Here is a 24,897-nt window from a genome sequence, read left to right on the forward strand (position 1 = left end):
GAACCATGAATCTACTTCCTGTCTGTATGGATCTGCCTGTGTAGACAGTTCATATAAACGGAAATGATGATAAGTGGCCTTTTGTACCAGGCTTCTTTCTTATGTTTTCAAGGGGCAGGTGTATTGTACTGTAGCCTGTATCTGTACTGTATTTCTTTTTATAGCTGAGTAATATTCAGTTGTATGGAAAAACTGATGGGTAACAGATGGACATGAGTGGTGAGAATATGAAGTTAAGCAGTAATTCCATAAACTGGACCTAGGGTTCTGAATTCCACATTTTGTTTTAAAAAACAATTTAGCTGAGGCCTAAGTCAACAGCATAGGCTGCCTTCCTCAGCAAACACCCATTGTCTACAGGACTAATGCAAGTTACCCTAAAGTGGGGGACTCTGTGACCTTTATACAGACCAGAGTCCAGAACTCAGGAACACAGAACAACTAAAAACAAAGTCCCTAACCATTAAACCTATAAGAACACGTTTCGATTAGAACTGGTCAGCACCAGCCAAAGGGATCCGGAGTTGCCTTGAGTCTTTAGCATACCATTTTAACAGCAAAATCTCCACTCCGTGGGGTAAGACCCTGTGCGGTGAGGACTTACACAATCCTGTTGTCAGTCAAAAGTCAAAAGGAGGATAAGCAGGATCTCTGGAAACTTCCCTGGGACCCCAGATAAAATTGGAAGGCAGAGGGGGCACATCATCCCTCCCCTCTCAGAGAGAACCCACTCTCTCCCTTCAGAGTGTCCCCTTTTCCCAAGCCTTCTAATAAATGCATGCCTGCTACTGTGTGTGATGTGTCTGAAATTTGTCCAGAAGTTTCTCAGGAACCAATGAGAGAGGACATCCATGGTCACTCAGCTCTGCGATGACGTTACTCTGTAACAAACCATGCATGGTTGATCCATTTGTCAGGTGATGGACACTTCAGTGGTCCCCACTTTTGGCCTAGGATGAATAATGCTCTTCCCTGCATCTGCGTACAGTTTTCTTGTGTGGACATAGGTGTGGTCTCCTCTTGAGTGTACCTCTTGATGGGGAACTGCTGGGTTACGGGGCAATGCCATGTTTAACTCCCAAAATTGCTACGCCTTGTCCACTGCCACCAGCAGTGTAAGGTTCTGATTTCTCCACACCCTTTCCAATACTTGTTCTTTCTCATTTGGTGGGGTGGGCACCAGGGATTGAACTCAGGGGCACTCAACCACTGAATCACACCCCTGGCCCTATTTTATTTTATATTTTATATTTTATTTAGAGACAGGGTCTCATAGAGCTGCTTAGTGCCTTGCTAAGTGGTTGAGACTGGCTTTGAACTCGTGATCCTCCTGCCTCAGCAGGTGCAAAGCAGACTCTCACTGTGGTTTTGATTTCCATTTCCCTCATGAGTAATGGTGTTGATCATCTTTTCATGACCTTATTAACCACTTGTGTGTCTTCTTTGGAGAAATGTCTACCTCTCTGTCCACTTTTCAGTTGAGCTGTTTTGATTGTTGAGTTGTAAGGATCCTTTATATGGTTTAGACTCCAGACATTTATCAGATATGATCTGCAAATATTTTTCTCCAGGTTATTTTTTCACTTGTTATCTTATTTTAATCCTCATGACAACCAGGAGGTAGTACTATGAGTAGCCTCTGTTTTACAGATGAGTAGACAAAGTTAATAAAAGTGGACAAGAATTAGACACAGCCCAATCCAGGCAGCCCAGGTCCCTGCCTTGGAAAGAGGGTACAGCTGGCCCTCCGTGTCTGTGAGTGACACATTCATGGATTCGACCAACGGCAGAGCAAAAATATGTGAAGGAAACTCTTGCATCTGTACTGAACTTGTACACTTTTTCCTTATTGTTTTTCCCTAAACAACACAGTACAACACACTATATTAGGTATTATAAGTAATCTGACAATGACTTAAAAAGTATACAGGCAAATGTAAGAAGTCATGCAAACACTACATCATTTTATGTAAGTGACTTGTGCATCCATGAATTTTGGTATCCTGGAGGGTCCTGGAAGTGAACCCCCTAGGCTTCTGAGGGCCACCAAACTATCAGAAACACCAAGCTCCTTAGCTGCAGTAGCAACTGGCACTAAATAAACAGGATTAAAAATAAATATCTTAAAAAGAAACAGCATGACTGAAGCTTTGCAGAGAAATACCAGAGAGCCCTCCTCTTGTTTATACCAGTCTCTTTAACTTGAGAAGCAAGATTAAAATACAGCACATTCAGCCTTAAAAGGCAAAACTTGGCCTCTGAACAGTGTCTATTCTTTTCTATTGTAGGAAACTTTCTTATTGAGTTATGTAGTTGAAACAAAGGGATTCAGAATACAAGTGGTATTTTTGCTGAGACTCAAACATTGTAAATAGTCACAGTGGGTGTTCTGTTAGGTGGAGGCCTACTGCTCAGTTAAAGTCCCTCTTTTCAAGATGTATGCCTCCCCCAGTCGACAGCCACTCTCTGAGATGAGGAAGAAAGCAGAGTTTTAGCAACCGAGATGTCTAGAGTTGCTCCTTCTTATGTGTTTCCAGCTATGTGAAGCATAAAAGCTAATCTACAAATGATTTTGGTATACATAAAAGGAAGAGAGTAGCAAAAAGAATATGCTAAGTACACACATAATGCTTGAAATATCATAAGAAGTATGACAATTATGTGTCAATTAAAAAGAAAAAATAATTTAAAAAATAAAGTTATTTTAAAAGAATAAGCTAAATCTATCAGTATTGGCAGAAAAAAGTATTCAATGTGTTTAGCTAAGGCCAATACACACACACACACACACACACACACACACACACACACACACACAAATCCCCCCCCCCCCAAAAAAAAACAAATTTGTAAAACAACGTAATAAGATCTTATATTTATTATCCAAAATGGGTAATATATATCCAGGCACAGTGGTACCCACCTGTAATCCCAGCTAAACAGGAGGTTGAGGCACGAGGATCACAACTGTAAGGCCAGCTTAGGCAATTTAGCAAGACCCAGTCTCAACATACAAGGTTACAAAGAGCTTGGGGTATAGCTCAGTGGTCAAGCACTTGCCTTGCATGTACCGGGCCCGGGGTACAGACAAAAACAATATAAACAAAAAAATAAACTAAAAAAATCACCTAATGATGGGAATCCCCATAGTTCCTTTGGAAGTAAGATAAAAACACAGATAATACTTAATGTAAAAAAGGGAGGGAAAGGTAGCATTTTATCAGATAGTCCTATAGACCTTAAAAGACATGGAAATAAATGAGTAAACATGAATTAAATAAGCAAACACAGATACTGGGATAAGTTTTAGTGACTCCACAAATGTGAATTTGAGTGGAGGCAGAAATTCCATTACTTCCACCAATTTTTTTTATTTTATTTAAAAAACATTTTTTTTTAGTTGTCAATGGACCTTTATTTTATTTACATGTGGTGCTGAGGATCGAACCCAGTGCCTCACACATGCTAGGCAAGTGCTCTACCACTGAGCCACAACCTCAGCCCTCCATCCATTTTTTTAAATTGCTCTCCAATCCTCGCTAGGAGGGGGAAAAAAAAATTTAACAAACAGAAGTTAAAGGATAAAACAAAGAAGCAAAATAAAATCCCTGCAGCCAACATGTTAAAGAGATACCTTCTATATCACAAGAGAAGTCACTGTGTCTACCTTAGGTCCTACTCTGTAATTCTTAGGCTGGCACTAAAGTAACTTTATTGTTTGTTAAGCTTATGGTTTAGAGTCTTTAATGCTGAAAGTATGTTTCTCTTTCCTTGAGTTACAACACAAACTCCTTTCCTAAAGCAAAAAGGAGAAGAGAAAACCCATCCCATAAAAACCAACTCGAACCACATATAACAAATAAGTTATTTATTCCTTTTCCTTAAAGAATATTTTTAATATTTTTTATTATTACAGACACATTTTGATTCATTGTACACAAATGGGGCACAACTTTTCTTTTCTATGATTGTACACAATGTAGATTCACTAAAGAATTTTTATTGAGCATCTGCTATGTGCTAGGCAACTTGTTCCTTTAGATAATGTCATTCTTATTTGTCATTCTCCAGGGTTTCTTCACACACTGAAGAATTTTTAAAACACTGAAGGAATGAATGTTCTGGCACCAGGCTTTCTTAAATGTTCATGCGCTAATTCCCATCAGCCTGCATGGTGGTTCTGCATGGGAAATGAAAAGAGAAAGTGGTGACCAGTTCACACGCCCTCAATTCCTCAGTCACTGAAGATTATCAGTAATAAACACAACCGTCTCCTCCCAAAGGGCTTGAACATTCCTAGAATTGTTCTCTTGGCTCTCAGCCAAGAAATAACTGTCTTATTGAAGATAATTTTCTCCTTGAAAAATAGAAGCTAGTGGGATTAATCCCCAGGAAGATCAATGATGTAGGCACTAAGCTAGAGGGCTATCACACTCTCACGACATCTACTGGTCTATGACTGAACCTCCCCTTCCTTCTCACAGTCACCTGAGGGCTTCAGAAATGTGCATTTTCTAAAAATCATTCCAAATATTCTAAAAGCCATAATGTTCGATTCTAAATCAGTGAAATACTATTCAATAACAATTATATTGTCTGTACAGTGACGGGCACAGAAAAGATCTTGTTATGAACTGTAACTCCTATCTATACATATTTTTTTTATAGAGGTAAAGTAATGGGATTGCAAGGGACCTTAGTTCATTCACCAGTGGGGGAACTTTGCCCTTGTAAATTTTGTTTTTTGTTTTTTGTTTTTTTAATTTTTACAGACTACCTTTTGATTCATTGCACACAAATGGAGTACATCTTTTCATTTCCATGGTTGTGCACGATGTAGATTCACACCATTCATGTAATCACATACGGACATACGGTAATGATGTCTGTCTCATTCCAACATTTTTCATACCCCCCATTTCCCGCTACGCATTCTAAAGTTCCTCCATTCTTCTATACATTAATAAGGAAGAAGTGACATGTCTAAGTGACTTACTTATTGTCTTAGAATATTTTCTTGACAAATCCTAGACTCACATCTGGCCACTTCTTTTAAATGTACATAAAAACTTCTTCAAAGTGACAGCTCCTGCAGGTATATGCTAGCAGTTTGCATGTGAATTAACATAAACTGTGCTACTTTAGCACTTCAGCCTTTATATTCACATGATAATTACATTGTCTAGGTTCTTATGTCAGAATAGAATGGGATGCCCATAAAGTCTCTAATGGCTGCCATAAGAGTATCCAAATTTACTGAAAATAAAGTCCTTTCACAGATCAAATTACCACTGAAACTAGATCATAAGAAGAAAAAAAAAAAAAAAAGCCTTGTTAACTAACCTCTCAACGTCTTCACTTTTCCTAAAATAGAAGTCATTTAAATTCCACTTTTAGTTTGGCTATTCACTTGTTTTCTTCCCAAATAAGCTTGAACACTATGTTGAATGTTTCTCTCTAATAACATCCTGCCAGATGACACTGACAGAAAACCATTAAATCACATTAACTGAAGTATTTGGCTTCAGAGTAAAGTGTAAAAAGTGGACGATCAAGAGTGGTTGACATGTTTTTGTCACAGCAGAATTACCAATCTACTCTTCATGATCCACTACAGAGCTTCAATCCTACGCAGTCTCTAAAGCTGAGATTACTTAGGTCACTCCTTTCCTCTTCCCCCATCATCAGACAGAGGTCTCCATCCAACATAACGCGCACACACAAAAAAAGAAAATCTTTGTCTAACATGACTTTTTACATTAAGGATGAGTCAATTGCCAAAGGAAAGGGATGAAATTTATTTCAGGCAAGCAGATCAATGGAAAAACTCCTCACCATTCCATATTTTGTAGGCAGATGCCGGCATCTAAAACATATGAAACCGTATCCTCTATGGTAGGCAAAATAATGCATTCCCATCCCCAAACCCCAGCAACAGGTACCCATGTATTTGGTTACAGGGCAAGGGCTAACTGAAGCTGCAGAGAGAACTGAGGCTGCTCATCAAGTGGCTTTAGGAGAGGAAGACTGTCTTGGATCATTCTGGTGAGTCCAGCGTAATCACAGGGGTCCTTAAGGAAGGGGAAGACCAGGGAGTATCAGAGCAAGCAAAGTGAGGGGCTCCACCCATCACTGCTGTTTTGAACTGGAAGCAGGCCTGTGACCATGCCCAGCTTGTCAAAACTGGAAAGGACAAAGAAACAGATTCACCTCTATAGTCTGCAAAAGGAGCACAGCCCTGCCAACATCCTGAGTTTAGCCAACAAGACCCGTATCAGACTTCTGACGTCCAGAGCTGAAAGGTAAGAAACCTGTATTGTTTGAAGCCAGCAAACTCATGCCAATTTCATACAGCCACAAGAGGAAACCAACACACCCCCTCATCGGCAGCACATCTTGGTCATTCAATCCCTGCCTATGAATCACAGACTGGGAAATATAAAATAGAAGCAGAAACACAAAGTAGCCCGGGCAGAGCTGTAGCTATCTGAGCTGCTAGCCCCTGCCAGGGTGATGCACATCAGCACCAACACACAAAATCTACACGTGGGCAACCCCGCACACGCTGACACAAAATCAAGGAAAACTGACCCCAGTGGCTCCTTTTACCTGTCACAGGGGACGCATAAGAGACAGTGGGGAAGCAGGTCACAGTCAGAAGCAGCTTCTGCAGGTATCAGCTGAGCTCCCAGTCTAAAAATTGAGCATGTCACTCCAACGAAGGGGAAGAATCCTCCTCATACAAGTTCCTTCCACCACGGCTAAACTCAAGAGAGGAGTGAGCTCAGCTTTTGGCAGCAGAATCTTAAGTACTAAAAGCCATGCAGTGAGCTTTGGCATAATTCAATTTAATTGCTCAACAGAGCCAAGATATTCCCAACCTACCAATCTCAAAGGCCAGGTACTTTCCTTCGAGGTACTACATTAACCTCCTACGTGATGCACCACCTGGTATGTATCCAGATCACCTCGAATAGAATAGCCTTCTTCTGATGATGAAATTGCTCATACTCAAAACCTCCAAACAATGCTCACTGCCTTTAAAAATCACGAATATCCGTGTGGAACAGGAGTGAGTATATACGCAGTACCTACTACGATATGTGGCACTCTTTCCTATAGCTGACCCTATTCATTCTGACCCTCTACCTGGGTCCTTCAGCCCCAGTGAGCACGTCGTAGTCCATACAACAAATGGTTCTCTCTTTTATCAAGTCTTGAGACACAGCCTCTCCCCTAACCTGTCCCCAGCCTATCCCCACATTTTGAACTCAATTCCTATTATAACAAAATAATCTATATATTCATGCCTATATGATCTCCTCTCCTAGTGAGATTCGTAATTCTCAGAAGGAAGGAACTGTCTTATTCTCTGGCCTCTCTCAGATAGTTTCATATGTACCATCAATATATAACAAATATTTATTGAATTACCAAAGAAATAGCCTGACATATTCTTAGGTAGAAGAGAAAAATCCTGACAATTCACAAGAAATCAGGAGTTGGCCACATAATAAAACAACTTCTTTAACAGAAATAATTCAACTCTAGTAATACTTTAAATGCTTTAAGTATTTTTTGTTTTGTTGGTTTTCAGCAGGGAAAGATTCTAACAGGAAGAGCTGAGGGAAGAGGTTGTATGCCCGCCCCTCTGCAGTTGTTGCTACCACATAATCAAATTCCTACCAGCTGAACTAGCACCAGAAGCTGCCCTGGGAGAGGAGAGTTAGAACCCAGCCCGAAAGCAAGCATGTGATAAGATTGCAAAGATCCAACCACGCCAACTCATCCTCAATCTCCTTACACTCCACCAGCTCTGGGAAAAACCAGACTCCCAAGGTGTCAATTTCAAAATGAATCTGCCATCATAATTTAAAACTCGTGACTGCCAGAATTGGTGGCAATTCACTACACACTGGACATATGCAGAGAAATATTGAAGTAAGAGCTGGGGCAGTTAGTTCCTCCACAAAGTGGGAAAAGAAAACATGAGGAGACTAGAAGTCAATCTTTCCCTAACTTCTTACTCAAAAGCCTAGAAAATGCATAGAAAAGAAGATGAACAAAAATACTGTTCTGTATGATAGCTTTCAGGGCCTTGATCTCTGAATTTTTAATTTAAGAATTACAGTGTGTCCATCAAGTATTATGCATGACCATTAGAGTATTTTAAAAACATAATGAAACTCAAAGTGCTAAGTACAAAGAAAGTTAATTCAAAATTATATTTTAAATAACAAGCCCGAAAAAAATAAGAAGATAGAATTTTTTAAAAATTTGAACTATTAATGAAGTGGGTATACCTGCAACTAACTGTCTACCCCATTTCTTAGCACAACAAACAACCTGAACAAGCTGGCACACTGTAGGTCTTCCCCGGTGCAATTTCAGGTTCAAAGGTTGTCATTGCATCAAGCGGAAATCAACTTCCACATCACATAGAGAATGGCCCCTGTCATTTTTTTCTACATTCTCTGCCTTGTTTCTAAAACTATTCAGGTGTCAATGCCGACCTTTCTATAACATCTTGGCAAAGTTTAATTGGAACAGGCAGTTTCTCACGACCTTCGAGTCTGTGTTCAACAATGAAATCATTTGGCTTTATATCCTATCCAGTTATTAATCACATACAACAAAGGAAGAACTCTCACACGGAAAATGTGAAGCTCTGTCGGCCCACATTCACTCTGGTTCCCATTCACTTACAGCGAAGGTCATCGAAGACTGTGCAATGACCTTGGCTTTTTGCAAACTACATTCAACAATTTGCTGGAGAGGAAACAGAACAGTTATGTGACTTTATGACAAATGTTCCCGGAGATGTGTAGTCTGAGAGAATGCACTGGGGGACAGCAGCTGGGCCCTGGGCAGGGGAAAAGAGGAAGGAGAGGCAGAGAGTCTGGTGCCCCTGTGGGACCCACAGCATTCCAAGCCAGGACCTCAGCATCCCCACCTCACCCATTTAAAGAAAGCCTGATATTATATTCTAGCCAAAATTAACTTTTTAGAAATCAATTCCAATGATTTTATTTTTTTCAATTAACAAAGCAAATGTTTACGACTCTGCTTTTTTTTTTTGTTTGTTTCCATCATATAATGATGGTTAATTTGGCCCTTGATTTTATGCTTCCAGTTGGTGTGAGGAAGTGGCAGCATAATGAATATAATCCCAGGAATAGACCTGTGCCTGTAATTAACAGGGACTTCTTTCCTTCCAGCCCTACAGAGCCCCTCTTAGCATCCAGAAATAGGACCATCTGTTATGCCCACAACTCCTGGATGGTTTTAACTCAAACACAGCCCTCTGGACTAAGTCCACAACTCAAACTACTACTGCTCTGTCTGCCACGCTGAAAATTTTTCCTAAGGCATTAATAATCAGCTCAAATGAAGGACAAAAATAGGACAACAATAGATAAAAGGTTTTGTTTGGGGTCTTCTTTTTTTCTCTTCCTTCATAACACCAGCCGGTCACTTTGCGAGGAAAGACTCAAACAAAAACCCAATCTTTCAGAAATCTTGCAATTCCCTAAGTCAGTCCACAGTGTGAGGGAGTAGGCCGAAAGTCACATTTCTGAGGTACACTAAATGTCACCCTGCCGCGGCTCTAATCCCACTGGGCAGACTAGACAGGTCTTCAAAAGATTTCTGTTCCCCTGATCTGATCTCTTCTCTTGTTTCATCTGTCAAGGTCAAAGGAAAATTGCCTAACATACTTTGTTGCCCCCGGAGAAGCAGATCCTGAGACAAAGATTCAAGTCTTAATAGTTTATTTTGGAGGTGGTCCCAGAAAGCACTAGCAGGGAGTCAAGAAATGAGACAGGGAAGTAAAGTTGGCCAGTGAAAAGGTCACTATCAAGCAAGTTACCATTGCAATTCACCTGGGACAATCCATGTAAAATGCTCATCTCAAAGTTAGATCAACTGAGATGGCAGAGAACTAGAGAACTTACACCTCAGCAGTCACTGGCTGGGGACTGGAGAGCTGGCCAGCCCTGGGTGTGTGCGAGCTTGTCCAGCCAGAGCATGCCTGCAGGCAAAGGGAGGCTGGCGCCCACAGCTGAAAGTCCCAGTGCCTGGAAATGTCAGAGGAGGAGGTACGGGTGGGGCCAGTGTCTCTGCTACGGCTATGATCACCATTACTTCCTGAAGGGTACTTAAGTCAGCGGGTCCATGTTTGTTTGAGGATACACATCACAGAATACAAAGTTCTTTTCCACAAAATTACCCTTCAAAAAAGAGGATCTCACCTTATATTTAAATTCTGAGCAGTCTCATGGGAAACTATCAATTATTGTCTTAATATAAAACAGCAAAGTACTGTGGTGGAAGGACACAACAATGTGAAAAGACCTCCATCAGTGTTCTACGTAGAGCTATTAAAAGATCGAGAAAAGAAACTGAATACAGACTTGGTTATTAAGGACAAAGATTGAATGGCAGAGACTCAGATAAGCAGACAATAGCCATTATAAGAATCTTCGAATGTGGCAATAAAACCAAGGAATATAGGAAATGAGCTCCTCTTGGCCAGTAATTCCAGAAACTGAACATTAAACAATGTGTAGTATTAACAACTGGATGCTAGTTGGATCACAGAGATATAGGAATTTATATAAACTAGTGGTATAAAGTTTGTCACACTTAACTCAGTCCTCTGCAGAATGTATGTGGTCCTCAGTAATGTAAAATTAAACTTATCCCAGGAATGATATTTCTAGAAATGAATCAGAAATAACTGAGATGAAAGACTAACGATGACAATAACAGTAATAATAATAATAGCAAATATTTCTCTTGCACTCATCTAGCTGTGCCAGACTGCTTATGTCTGTTCTAACTGCGTGTGTACACCTGGCAGGGGAGAGACTTTTTTTTAATTCTAATTAGTTGTACATGACAGTAGAATTCATTTCGACTCACTGTACACAAAGGAGCACACCTTTTCATTTCTCTGGTTGTACATGATGCAGAGTCACAGATGTTTCTGTCTGTCACCACTGGTGGATGGAGACCAGAGGAGGTGCTAACAGCCCACCAAACATGGCACAGTTCTCACAACAAAAAATTATCTGGTCCAAAGTGGCAATAGTGTTGTGGCTGAGGACAGGAGCCGTGACAGTTGCAGTCATCATTGTCCCCAATGTACTGTGGTTCTATCTTCCCACTTACAAGATCCTCGAAACAACTTATCGCATTTTTATGGATAAAATATTCTACGGATAACCTTTCACCTCACTATCCATTTCTCACTGCACTACAATCCACCACGTCAAAAAACTAGAAATAAGCTAACGATACACACACAAAAAAAGAATTAAAGAAATTATGGTATAACTACCTGATGGAAATAGGGAAAATGTTCATGAAATCACATAAAACTAAAGCAGCAGAGCAAAACATTCCAAATATTATACAATTACTACTTTTTAAGTGTGGCTACAGAAACTAAATGGGACGATAAGAAATAAAAATCACTATTTTAAGATGGTAGAGAATGTTGTTTTTTACTTTTTCTAATATTCTTTGATACTATTGTGATTTTTTTTTTTTTTTTTTTTTTTTTGCGGTTCTGGGGATTTAAACCCAGGGCCTTGTGCTTGCGAGGCAAGCACTCTACCAACTAAGATATATCCCCAGCCCCCTATTGTGATTTTTAAAAGTAAAAAACAAAAAAACACTCAACAATGGAGAAAATGTAGGGGAAGTTTTTTTTTTTTTTTCCTTAAAAGATTGAAATATCTTTATGTAACAACACAGTTTTAAAAAATAAGAATTTCCATGGGACAGCATAAAGTGTTATTGCTCTAAATTTTTAAGTGACAGTACCATTTAGGATAAGGCTAACTAATTTGGATTCTATAGCTACCTCTTTCTATCTTTTAGTTCTTTTGTGGAAGAGTATCACCCATAGAGAAGAGCAAATTAAATCTCAATCCAGTCAAACCTGATTCATACTAGTAGCTCTATTAATAGTAGCAGTAATTAACAGAAGCAGTAATCACAGTAGTTGCATTATTATTGATGCTATCATTAGCAATACTTATGGAATGAGTTCTACATGGATTACTATGTAATTTAATTCTCACAATATCTACATGCAATAGATGTTGCACTGTTCCCATTTTCCACAGAGGTCACTGATACTGGAAAGCAAGCAAATTGCCCAGGTATTACAGTGCTAGTAAATGTGAGTACCCAAAGCGGATTTCATGTAGACTGACTCTGAAGCCCAAGTGCTCCAATCAAAAGGGAAGGCAAGCTCCCGCCTGCTCCTCCTCACCCAACACCAGGGTACCAATTACATCTGCTACACGAGATGTAAAAACTGGCATCTGAAGTGAGTTTACTAATTTGTCTAAGATGACTTAATATCTCAACAGGATCTTGTTGCAAATAATTATTTTCATAATCAACCAACACTGGCAAATACATGTTTGCTAAGAAACAGCCAAGTAGATGGATTCAAAGGAGAAAGAGATAAGGCCATCAAAGTGTTTGCAGGAAGTACTAAGATCAATGATTCTAACATGGTGAGGATTTCAACTAATCCTCAAATTCCATTGACTATTCTGTTCTCATGGATTTGAGGATTTAAAAAAAACACACACACACAAAACAAAACTTCATCTTGCTAATAGGAAAATGGAGGCCTTAGAACACACAGCAGAAGGACTGTTTAACCAACTTAAGCATCTGTTTCTCAAAGGCTGAAGGGAATGGGAAGGCTAAACATAAAACACTGTTTGAAGATATTAAATTGTTGGGCTTCAATGTCTCCAGTACAGTCTCACCTACCCAGAGCCTGTATTACAAAATGAAGTCACAGAAAACAAAATGCTGTGATCTTCCCAGATCCCTGAAGCGCAGATTAACTTAACAAATAACAGGGATCAGAGCGCTGATAACATATCATCATGGGGACATGAGGGGGATTTGGCATAAGGCAAAGTAGAGTCTCCTGCCCCTGGCCAGCTGCAATCAGCTGAAAGCAGGCCCTGGGTGGGTGTGAGGGAGTCTGGAAGAACAACCAGACTCCAAATTCCACATCTCCATGTCCTCCCAGTCTCCTCTTGCAGTAGGGAACCTGGCAGGTGAGGGCAGCACAGGAAGCTAAAAGCCAGCCTGTAACTACAACTCACATTTCCTCTGTCCACATGGCACGTGTGTCGAGCAAACTAAAGAAAGCATCAAAATGCAACTTTAGCATCAAAAACGTACCATTTTCAATACACATGGGGATTTAACTATACAAAGAAATCCTGGTATATCTCACTAAGCTGTTTGTTTTAACCTTTATTTACCAGAAATAAACAACTGAAGTGAAAGATGAGAGCAACCACAACAATAATAGAAATATTTACACAGCACCTACTAACACAGGGGCAGACTATTGTAACTGCTTTATATCAGGGTTTCTTAGCCAGCAGACATTTCTAGGGCATTCTACATATTAGTAGGACATTCTGACTATGTGTTCCTCAGTCTGATCGTTTGAGGCCTCTACCATACCTGTTAAATATTTGGAATAGTGCCCTCTGCCTAAAAAGACTATAAATAATTAAAACATAATATGTCTATAGAAACCTAAGCAATTACGTCCATTAACACTTCAAAAATAATAGCCAAATGTCAGCCTTTGAAATAACCTTCCCCATTTCCACATTGTGGAAGGCAAACAACATTGGAAATATCTGTCTGATAATCTAATCATCACAAGTATTAGCCTTTGTGGCTATTTGCACTTATGACCGCACACAAGAATTTAAAAGTTTTGAGTCTAAACTTGCACTCAAAAAGAATTCAATCTCAGAACATGATATATGTTATAAATATTATTTCATCTATAAATCTACACAGTTTCAACAATAACACTTAAGGAGACCTTTGAATTATTATTAGTAATAACAATGACTTTTTGAACAATAATGTATCAATTTTGGTTCATTTATTGTGACATAACGATAATGTAAGATATTAACATGCCCCCCATGACAAACCAGAACTCTCTGAACCATCTTGGCAAATTTTATGTAAATGTAAAACTATCTAAAATGAAAGTTTATTTCAAAATAGACATAAATACAAATCATAAAGTTACAGTATATTTTCTTGGAAAAAACATAAGAAGAACTAATTCTCATATGTCTATATTAAATTTTCAGTTTCACATACTGTTGACTTTCAAAACAATAAAGATAAATGGCCTAGAATCCTTCAGGCGGTTTTGATCACATGCTGGTCTCCACAGGCACACCTGCTTCCACACATTTCTGATGTATTCCATCTCATTCACCCACCTAAAACACTTTGAGTCATCAAAATATGCCAGGAGCTGTGGTATCTCTGATGACTCAATGCCAAACAAGAGAGTAGACCCTGTCTTCAAGCTCTAAAGCAGAGGTTTTCAAACATGCATATTGACCACCTGGAGCGGTGATTAAAATATGTTTCTAGACCTCGCTTTGCAGAGATAGAGTTTCAAAAACACAGGTCACCTCTGTCATAGATGCTGTGACAGGTGAACACATCTAGGAATCAATGAATTTGATACTGGCAGAGAAGCTGTAGAGCTGTAGGATCAGAGACAAGGGAAACCTACACTTGGTGGTTGGGAAAGAATTCCTGAGCAAGGTGTACTAGACCGATCACAGGAGGGAAGTATTGATAACCTAACAGCAGAATGAACCACGAGGTCACACCTGGCTTCCAATTGCCCAATACCAAGTGCACCAACAATGCTTCTCGAAGTCACTGAAGGGCTCCAAAGCATCAACCCAGACACTGGAAACCAGCAATGCAGGTGAGCCTAAATCCAGAACCAGAGAAACACAAAAACAGGATTCTAGTGCCTGGTTGGATGCTGTATCCCAGGAAAACCAATTTGCCTCCATGGCTTGCATAGCCATTTCAGTAGAAGAGCTTTTTCACATGCTAATTATTTTTCCAATTTTAGCCTACTTGAGTAGCAAACTGGAGTGCCCTGTTGAACTGGGTTGCTTGGCTTTGCTCTTTATTTTTTTATCTCCTATACAATCAGTCTGTTAGTGGGCACATCTCATTGCTGTCAGGATGTCAGTTTTAGCAGTATTCACACCCACTACCTTTCTAATGTACGGTTCTAAATCTAGAAACAGATACCCAAGTGTGAAATAAGAAAACAATCACAAAATGAAGCCCTAAGGCACTTACTTGTGGCCACGCCTATGTCCATCATAAGCTCCTTGCACAGTCTGGAAGGCGCCAGCAGTGGTCCTGTGCAGCCAATGAATAGAATCACTAAATTGAAAACCAGATTTAAAACACTCCAGTGCTTCCATTAGCTACCACAGGACACAGGAAACAGCAGGTGCTCAATAATTGTTCACCAAATCATTTATTTTTGACCTCCTATTTTGTTTCCTCCTCATTTCTAATTCTAAGCCATGTGTGGCATAGTTGAGGTTGATAGAAAACAGGGCACTATTCAAGGAAAATAGATGAGAAAATTTAAAAACTTAGAGGGAAATCAATGCTTATGTGCTTCACAACACAAACCCAATATGCTAAGAGTTATTCATCATAAAACACCAGGCAAATACTATTTACTGAATGTCTTTTAAATTATGGGAAGTAAATGTCAATTCTTTATTTTAGTAATCAAGATGCAGATTTACCTTCAACGCTTTCTATTTTTATTTAGATTTTATTGCTCAGAGAAATTTTGCAACATAAGGCCGAGCAACCAACCCAGTGAATACACAGAAAGCAATCTCAAGGACATTTTAAAAATAGGGTATACTTCATTTAACCACAAAATAAATTCTTGTCATAAAACATATGATTCTCTTTGTAATAGCAGGAGAAATGAATAGGCAGGAGGTGGATAGACAAGAAGGGACCCATGGGACATAAGAGGGGACCTGGGAACTATTTCCTCAGTCCGCTTGCAGACTATCCCCAACTTCCTAGTGTAAAAATCCATCACTATGAAATACATGATGATTTTTTAATGTCTGTGAGCAAAGACAGAACATGACCATTATTTTAAAGAACTCACATGAGCAGAGATAAAATATAATAGTTATTTTCATTCCAAGATGTTTTTCTCCCCTATTCCCAAATGTGCCTTAAACCATTATGCGTGTCTGTCCCCTCGCCACACGCACAAAATTATACTCTTCCTGCTGCACCACTAGTTATTCAGAGTTAAATAACATGTATTTATTAACAACTAACTAACCCGTTCTCATTACACTGGCTGATCCTAGATTGCCTGGGTGGGTTTGAGTTATCTCAAAAGAAAGGGAATCTGCTCTAAGTTTCTTCTGCAAAACACAGAGGGGGTTGTGCTAAGCAGCGTGATGGCATGCAATCCAGAAGTCAACAAGAAACTAGGCCAGGTCAGAAGCCAGGAGACTAGCCCTGGCAGAAAGTTCCCAGCAAGGGGCTGCTTGTGCCAGTGGAAGAGGGTCAATGCTGGTGTGATAAGAGGATCTGCTTTCCAGAGGGCCAAGTGGATTGCTATCTGACCAGGTATTTTCACTGAGGACACGCAAGTGACCTGGAAGAATCTGTGCACGGTGCCTATCTCTCCAGCGCCTTGAAGCCAGCCTCTCTGAGTATCTGGATCAGCGGCATTCAACTTACATCTATCATGTTCCCGGACTACCAAGACAGTTCTCCTCTATTTGGAGAAATAACTTCTCTGCAGACTAAATAAAGCTTTTTATATAAGGCACCAAAAGGCAAATAGGTCATCTAGCACGGAATGATTGGGGAGGATTGCACCCTTTCTCATGGCTCACCTGGCTTGCCTGCAAACAGTAAAAACCCTTCTGAACAAATGAAAGTGAATTTTGAAACCAGCAAAACATTTCTGGCACCCTGCCACAAAGACATCCTCCGAGCAACTGCAGGCCATTTGCTGTTCTGTACGGCTCTCTATTTCCTGCCATGCAGTGGATCTGCGGTTAAATGAGCCCAGCCTAGAATTACAGTCTCAAAACTTTGATGTGAAAAATCACTAACAGATCTGTATTGAAGGATGAGGACAAACCGGTAAATTTTCAGTATAATGGTGCACACGGAGCCTTGTTTAAACCAATGTCTTATCTTCATTTCGCACCTAAGTGTATTCCATTCTGGTTTTAGCTAGAAAAGTTCTACTATCAGAAAGAGTCCTCATTTATTATCATCTTTTCCTCAATTTGTCTAAGTCACATGCCAGGAGTGTTACACACACACATTTAAAGACTAACTTGGCCCCTTAACTTCCATTTTGCAAGTGAGGAAACTGAGGATCAGATGTAGCATGGCAGGCCTTACATTTTAAGTCTAATTCTGCAGCCTCTTTCTACCAGTCTAACACGTTCCATAAAACACATGGAGGATGGATTTTCTCTAAATAATTCTGGGTTCACTATCCATATGAAAATAGTTTATCAAGTGTATGAAAAATGCAATAAAATAGTAAAAGCACCTAAATAATTACTAGTCTCAGCACAGTTTGGGATAATGACAATTCCACATGAACCCCAAGAAAAGGAGAAAATATAGAATCAAAGTCCAAAGACTCAAAACCTCTATCCCAGAGATCTGGAAATAATGTCTGTCTTTTAAATTAGAAGCTAACCATCTTAAAACTCCAAACAAATTCAAGTAAGTCATTCAGAATCTGCCATTTTTGGGGGTAGGAATTTCTTATGGAATCATGAAGAGTTTAAAAGTCACAACTCCAAACTCCAGAAAAAAATGAGCAAAGTGTGAAAGGCAATTTGTTGATGAATTCATGGGATGGGCCTGTAAACGTATGCAGAAAAGTTCAATTGCACAAAAAAGAAGTGCAAGTTCAAACACGGATCTATCACTTTCCATTTCTCTACTCTTTGTGGATGGCAATTTAACAGTAAAAGCATATTTGCTCCAGTAAGTACCCCAGTGGGCTAAGATATGTGTACAAGGGTATTTTTAATATATTTTTAATGGAATGTCACCAACACAGAATGGCTTCAATTTTGATTCAAGGAGAAACTGTGATTGTGGGGACTTGCACATAAAGCCTTATATTTGCATACTGATAGGGAAAAAAATGTAGCTGGGACAAACAAAACTATTAACCATGGTTATGGTGTGGGGAGAGGGAATGATGGTTTTCTATTTTGCATAATTTTCATTCTCTTATTGAATTTTTTTAAAGAGTTTGATTAACATATTTTTAAAGATATTTTAAAAGCATTACTAAAAATTAAATCTGGGGTCAAAAAGTTGTTTTAATAAAATGTTCCTTGAAGTTGAAATCAATTCCAGAGTCATGGCCACACTAAACCCTGCCCAGCTCACAATCCACCTTTTGATAGTCCGGTTTACATAGAAAGTGTGACCTGTGTTCCTTTAGTCCTAGACTGAAATTTCACTTTGACACAATGGTAGAATTGGACTATGACTCAGCTTCCTCTGCCAAACAATGAAAGTTCTGGTATAGTGGGAAAAAACTACTTGAGATGCTGGTTCACTGAACTGTTCAAATTAAGGTCAAAGTATTGGGGCAGGAGTGAGGTGACCACCAAGCTAGGTCATACGCAGTCCCTTCAATGTCTCTCTGACCAAATCCTGGATTTGCTAATGGTTAGAATAGGAAGCACCTGGTGCCCTCTAAAGAGGGTTCAGAGCACCAAAGTAAAAACATGAAACAGATCTAGGACCAGTTGCTGAGCATGCCTTTCAAGTAATGCCAAGGAAAAATACACTAAAAAGAAGACGGGTGCACAGTTCCAGCTTAAACATTTTAATGAACAAAATGTTTGATTTCCTGTTCCTACACTCTAAACAGCAGGCAGAGCCCCTTACCAAATGACTAAATTTTATAATTTTTACAGAACTTTTTCCTTTTTTTTTTTTTAACTTGGAGCAATTACTATAGCTTGCAAAGTATTTTAAAACTTGTTACATCAAGAAACCTGACCACAACCCTGCAGGGAATCCTACCTGTCAAGAGGCCTCATCTCAGAGATCCTAGGGACTCAGTCGAGTGGGGGTAGCTGGGACCCAGGACTTGAGTGCCAGGTCACATTCCTCGAAGCATCATGTTGGTCACAGTGCTCATCTCCCTCCCAAATCTTTTGTTTCAAACAAGTCACGTGCTCTTCCATTCTTAAATGTAACAATTCTATCCTCGTGCCTCTGTCAATCATATTCTACCTAGACTCCTAACCACCAGCTCATCTTCTCGATGATGACCAAACTCCAACTCTCACAGGCACGGCTCCCTGCACCCTGCGCTCCTTTAATCAGATCCAGCCGCCTGGTGGAGAGGGGCAGGTGACCACCGTCCTTTGCAGCCACCACATGGCTTTGTGTTTGTGTTCTCACACAACCCGCCCCCCTAGCACACCACCTGCAGGGAAGAATCATCACTTTCATTTTTATACCTTCAGCCCCTCCCCAAAGCAGGATATACACCTGGTGCCTAAAGGTTGACTAAATAGATGAAAGAATAAAAAATTATGGAGGACCTCAGCAACCCAACCAGCTGCAAAGATTTAAGCCACTTACAAACAAGCCAGGGCTAGGGACATTCCTGGAAGTGTCATCAGAGGGCCAGCCCCACCTCCACCTTCTCCCTCCCCTCCCCTTTATGTGTGTGTGTGTGTGTGTGTGTGTGTGTGTGTGTGTGTGAGACACACACACACACAGTCCAAGATGATCAAATTCTCATGCCCATGCTTAGGAGGTAGAAGCAGGAGGATCACAAGTCACAAGCTGTTCAAAGCCAGCCTCAGCCACTTAGCGAGACCCTGTCTCAAAATGGAGGGGGCGGGGATTAAAGGGCTTGGGATGCAGTTCAGCAGTACAGCACCCCTGGGTTCATCCCCAGTACCACAAAAATAATAATAAATAATCAAAATATTATGTTATAAAAATAGAACATATTATAGAAGTTATTTTTGTAATATATGTAATATATCATTATATTACAAAAATATTATGTATGTGTATATATAATATCCAAAGTTTTCAGCCAGCCCTGTCCCATGAGGACACCCAGAAGAGCCACCTGTTCCCCAGGACCTCATGCTAGAGCTTCTTCCCAGATGACACCCCTGTTAGGAACACACCACACCCTCCCACAACACAGAGGAAGGCTGAGCCTCTGTCCCACCCTCCTGCTGCCCAAAAGAAGTCACCCACAGCAGGCGCTGAGCCTTTCCTGCCTGGCAGCCACAGCTGGGCCTGGGGTACAGTGCAGACAAAGCCTCCTTCTTGCCCCCTCCTCACGAAGGTGTCAGTCCAGTGGGGGACAATAATAGCCCCTTTTGTCCCTCCACCATGGTTCCACAGTAGGCACGCTTGGATCACTTTTTAAAAACTTCAAAGTCAAGGCCTTGGGCCAGTGACATCAGGATCCCTGGCTGGGGGTCTTGGGCACGGTGGTGTTTCTAACAGGCACCTTGGTCTTTTAATCTGTCCATCTAAAAAGGAAATGGCCAACACAGACACAGAGTCCTGTCGGACAGCAAGGGAGCAGGAAGGGTGGCAAGATAAGCATGCACTCCCAGAAGCCGTTTCCTGAGCAGGGGAAACTTCCAGACTCAATTCATCTGGGCATGTACAGAATGCTCCAGAAGGCCTCCAGAGGATTTTTTTCATTTCACATTTTCAATTTCTTCTTTGTCTCCCTCTGAATAAATACTGTTAACCACCAGCGAAACTGATATTTTTTAACATTGATTTTAACAACACTACCACGAACAAGATCACTGAAGAAATCTACACTACAGAAACAAACAAACAAAAACAAACCTCGGCTCCACAAGAACCTATGAGGAGATGCTAGAGGCTCGTGGAATTTGATATTGTGTACACACTAGTTTGGGTTTCTATTTTTATTAAAATAACATGCCCTGAAATACTTTTTTTATTAAAAGAAATGCTTTCTATTTTCCTAAACCTTGACTGGCCAGAGAAGACAAAAGAATGCTAGCTAAATAGACCAGAAATCAACCAACACAGCATTTAAATATATTTAAAGCTGTAATCCACTCATTTAATTTGCTTGTTACTTAAAGGTTTGTCTGTATTTTTCTTCTAATGGTCTTGTGATTTCAACCACTCTAGCTACCCAGACCCTCTGCAGCAAGACAGTAGGACAAAGACTAGCCAAGACTGCAGACCCTATTCATGCCAAGGAAAGAAAGAGGATTAAGCAAGAATACAAAGCAATCTTAGAAAGGCCAACCAACCGCTGCTTCTAAGCACGGGGCTTTAGTGTGGGTCCCTGGAAGGTATTTCAATTTTGTGTTGGGGCCACATCATTCTTCAGTAAGAGAATAAAGTAGGAACCCATGAAGAAAACTGTTAGCACAGTGATATCTGGTGACACCTGGCCAAGAAACCAAACTCACTATGAAACTATAGGCCACTCCATTCATTTTCATTTAAATTCGCTCTGTACAGTGGACACTCACAGTGAGCACTCACCATCTCATTATTAAGGAGCTAGGAAGGAAAACATTAAGGGGAAGAGTCATTTGAAAAAGAAGAAAAACTTTTTTTTTTTAACCCTAAGTATCTAGAAGTTTTTCCATAGTGAAGATATTCATTCATGAATTATATAATCAAACAACCAAATACATCAGTTGACAAAATATATCAGCAGAGGCTTTTTTCCTCAGAAAGCTCATAAGACCAGTACACACATATTAAACAAGATCCGGATGTCTGAGTCGGGCACCATGGCGCATGCCTATAATCCCAGCAGCTCGGGAGGCTGAGGCAGAAGGAAGGCAAGATCAAAACCAGCCTCGGCAACTTAGCAAGGCCCTAAGCAACTTAATGAAGCCCTGTCTCTAAATTTTAAAAAAAAAAAATTTTTTTTTTTTTTTTAAAAGGCCTGGGGATATGGTTCAGTGGTTAAGCACCCGTAGTTCAATCCCCAGTACCAAAAAAAAAAAAGGTAATCTAAGTTAAGTGGGAAGTAAACTCCAGGGAGAGAAAAGCAGAGGACAACCTCTCTATGACACTCTGCATCTACATGTCCCCTGGACAAGCCATACCAATGCCCCCACAAAGTACAAATGGCCAACTCTGCCCTTATCTCAGACCTGAATTATAAAATTTTTTAAAGTAAAATGCTTTCCCAACCAACAGACTAGAGCGACTACCATATGGGATGAGGTCTATCAATTTTCGACACCACAGGGGAAACTCCCTGACAGTGAGCCGGCGACACACAGCAAGCTGCTCTGTCAACAGTGGAGCACATTTGTCACAACAAATTTAAGGTTCTTCAGTGCTTTTTCCAAAGGAGCCAATAACTCTGGCAAGTGACCACCTTCAGAAGTCCGTTCTGAAGATGAAGGTTCTAGTCTCCCTGCTCCAGGGACACAGGCGTCACCAGCCGGGCCTGCCCTCAGCAGCTGTGTGATTTAGCAAATCCAGCTCAGTGAGTGGAGGAGGGAGTTGTGCCCTGGCTGACGTCCGCCTCTCGAAACCTCAGTGCCCAGGCATCACGCTAGGTGACAAACTCACCTGGAGGTCGCTTGCAAGCCTGGAGAGCGGCTTGCCCGGGCAGATCGAGTCTGCACTTTTGCCAGTGGAGTGTGGCAGCTGCCCGGTGGCTCATCACCTACATTTGCTGAGAGGATGAGGAAAAGGATGCAGAGGAAGCAGACGACCAAAGCAGACTGCGAACTGCACACTGGGATGTCCTGTGTTTTGTTGGCTTTTTTTTTTTTTTTTTTGTGGCTTTTATTTTTCCCACGAGAGGATCTGACTAAACCGAACCAACCTCCCCTGCATATGAGACAGGAAGTTACACTCTGCAGTCAGTGAAAACTCCTTAGGTAGTTTTTGTTTTTGTTTTTCTTTTCTAAGTCCTGACGAAGGGCCGTCGAATGTTCCTGATCTACTGCAGAGAGGCGATCGCTTTTCCTCCTGTTTTGGCGGCGTCAGATGGCCAGGGGCACCCCCCTCCTCCCCTCCCAGTAGTATATAAATAAAGGCATTTGTCCTCCTGACTCTGCCATTGGCCTGAAGAGTCTGGTTACATATTAACAGACTTCAAAGAATAAGTCAGGCTTCTTATTTCACTTTAGTATCCACATATTCCTTAGGGAAATAAAATCAAAATAATTGCGTCTTAATCCCTTGTAAATTGTTATTATGGAAAGAATAAACTGAACCACACAGAACGCTAAGATAAAAGGTAACCACTTGGACTCATATTTTCCATACTATTCTATTTGGGTATTTGCCACAGTCTCTTGCTGTCATTTAGGCACATGCTATCCACACTTGTTAAGAAGCAAGCAAAGACATTATTCATATTATTGCACCTGCTTTCTTAGACTTTATCTAATTTTTTTTCTTTCCTGCCTTGAAATAGAAACTATCTTCTTATTGCAAACATTTTGGTTGAATATGTACCCCTCTCAGAATGTGCCCAAGTTTGGAATTAAAAGGCACCTCTCCTTCTGCTGCTGGCTGAGGTAGAGAGAAGAAAAGGCTAGAGTGGAGGCTGTAATGGTCGTGGCAGAATTTTCCCATTAAGTTTCAACCTTTGAATCTGTGAAATGGGACAGTGACCTCAGCTTGTTCTCCCAGGCTTACTGTGGGGACAGAGAGACAGTGGAAAGCACATTGATACAGATTATGTCACACAATCTAAGCCCAAGATGGGTAACGATTTTATTGATACACAATTCCCAGGGTATGCAATTCACCACTTACAGTGTATAATTCAAGGATGATCAGTACGTCCACAGAATTGTGCAGCCATCACTGCAATCAATTTTAGAAAATTTCATCACCCTAAAAAAAAAACCAGACACTCTCCATGCCCTCTCCCCACCCCCAACCCAAGGTAGCAACTAAAATGTACTTCTGTTCTCCACAGATTTGCCTGTTCCAGGTATTTCATATAAATGAAATCGCTCAAGATATGGTCTTTTATGACTGGCTTCTTTTACTTAGCATGTTTTCAGGATTCTACATTGTAATATGTATCAGTGTTGATTTTTATGATTGAATAATATTCCATTGCCAGGCATGGTGCTCAGTCCTGTAATCCCAGCGCTCAGGAGGCTAAGGTAGGAGGATCACAAGTTGGAGGTCAGACTCAGCAACTTAGTGAGGCCCTAAGCAACTTAGCAAGACCTGTCTCAAAATAAAGAATAAAAAGGACTGGGGATGTGTTTCAGTAGTTAAGTGTGGGTTCAAACCCTGGTATCAAATAATAATAATAATAATAATAATAATAATAATAATAATAATAATTCATTTCACAGATAAAATATACATTTAAATATGAATACATTCTCTGTTTTGCATATCTCCATACAAATATTTTACGTGGGCCCATGATCTCATTCATCTTACAGCGATGTCTCCAGGAATAGAATTGCTAGGTAAGTCTATGCTTATACCACTTGAAGAACTACCAGTTTCTCAAACTGCACTATTTCCGTAGCCATCAATTTCTCTACATCCTCACCAACACCTGTTGTTGTCTTGCTTTTATTATAGCTATCCTAGGAGGTAAGAAAGCAGCATCTCAATGTCGTCTCATTTGATGGCTACCAAAGCATAATTTTATCAGTAGCCTGAAATATCCCTATTCCCATAGGCAGAACTCAATATTCAAAGTTCAAAACAAGCACCAAGGTATATCACCATCTCATCAGAAGGGACACTGGCAACAGCACAAGATCCTGCTACGTCCATCTTTAGCAGTGGTCATTTCCAACAGACATCAAAGAATTCCAGTATTTTAACTGGCATAGCTGTCCAGGTTACCACCTGCACAGGATCAGGGGACTTCAGATTTACACCTCCAGGAAGAGTTGCTCGAGTGGCTGGCCCTTCTCACCAAAGGACTGCTTCTGAAACCTCGTTAGAAAATGAAATATTCTAAAGGTA

The 24,897-nt window shown here is 40.4% G+C and overlaps 1 protein-coding gene across 7 annotated transcripts in view; it reads right to left on the reverse strand.

Annotated features, from left to right (window-relative positions):
• Positions 1 to 24,897, reverse strand: part of Utrn (utrophin) — a 517,740-nt gene that overhangs the window by 439,954 nt on the left and 52,889 nt on the right. Inside the window, exon 1 of one of the 7 annotated variants that reach the window (XM_047558900.1) lies at positions 22,510 to 22,884. The exons of 5 other annotated variants lie outside the window; for them this stretch is intronic. In XM_047558900.1, coding sequence (XP_047414856.1) covers positions 22,510 to 22,603 — 94 coding nt within the window. In that variant the 5' untranslated portion in view covers positions 22,604 to 22,884. Of the gene's footprint in view, positions 1 to 22,509; positions 22,885 to 24,897 lie in introns of those variants that run through there. One more of the 7 variants, XM_047558896.1, reaches the window with a different exon arrangement.

This window comes from Sciurus carolinensis, chromosome 7 (assembly GCF_902686445.1).
Source record: "Sciurus carolinensis chromosome 7, mSciCar1.2, whole genome shotgun sequence".
Taxonomy (NCBI): Eukaryota; Metazoa; Chordata; class Mammalia; order Rodentia; family Sciuridae; genus Sciurus; species Sciurus carolinensis.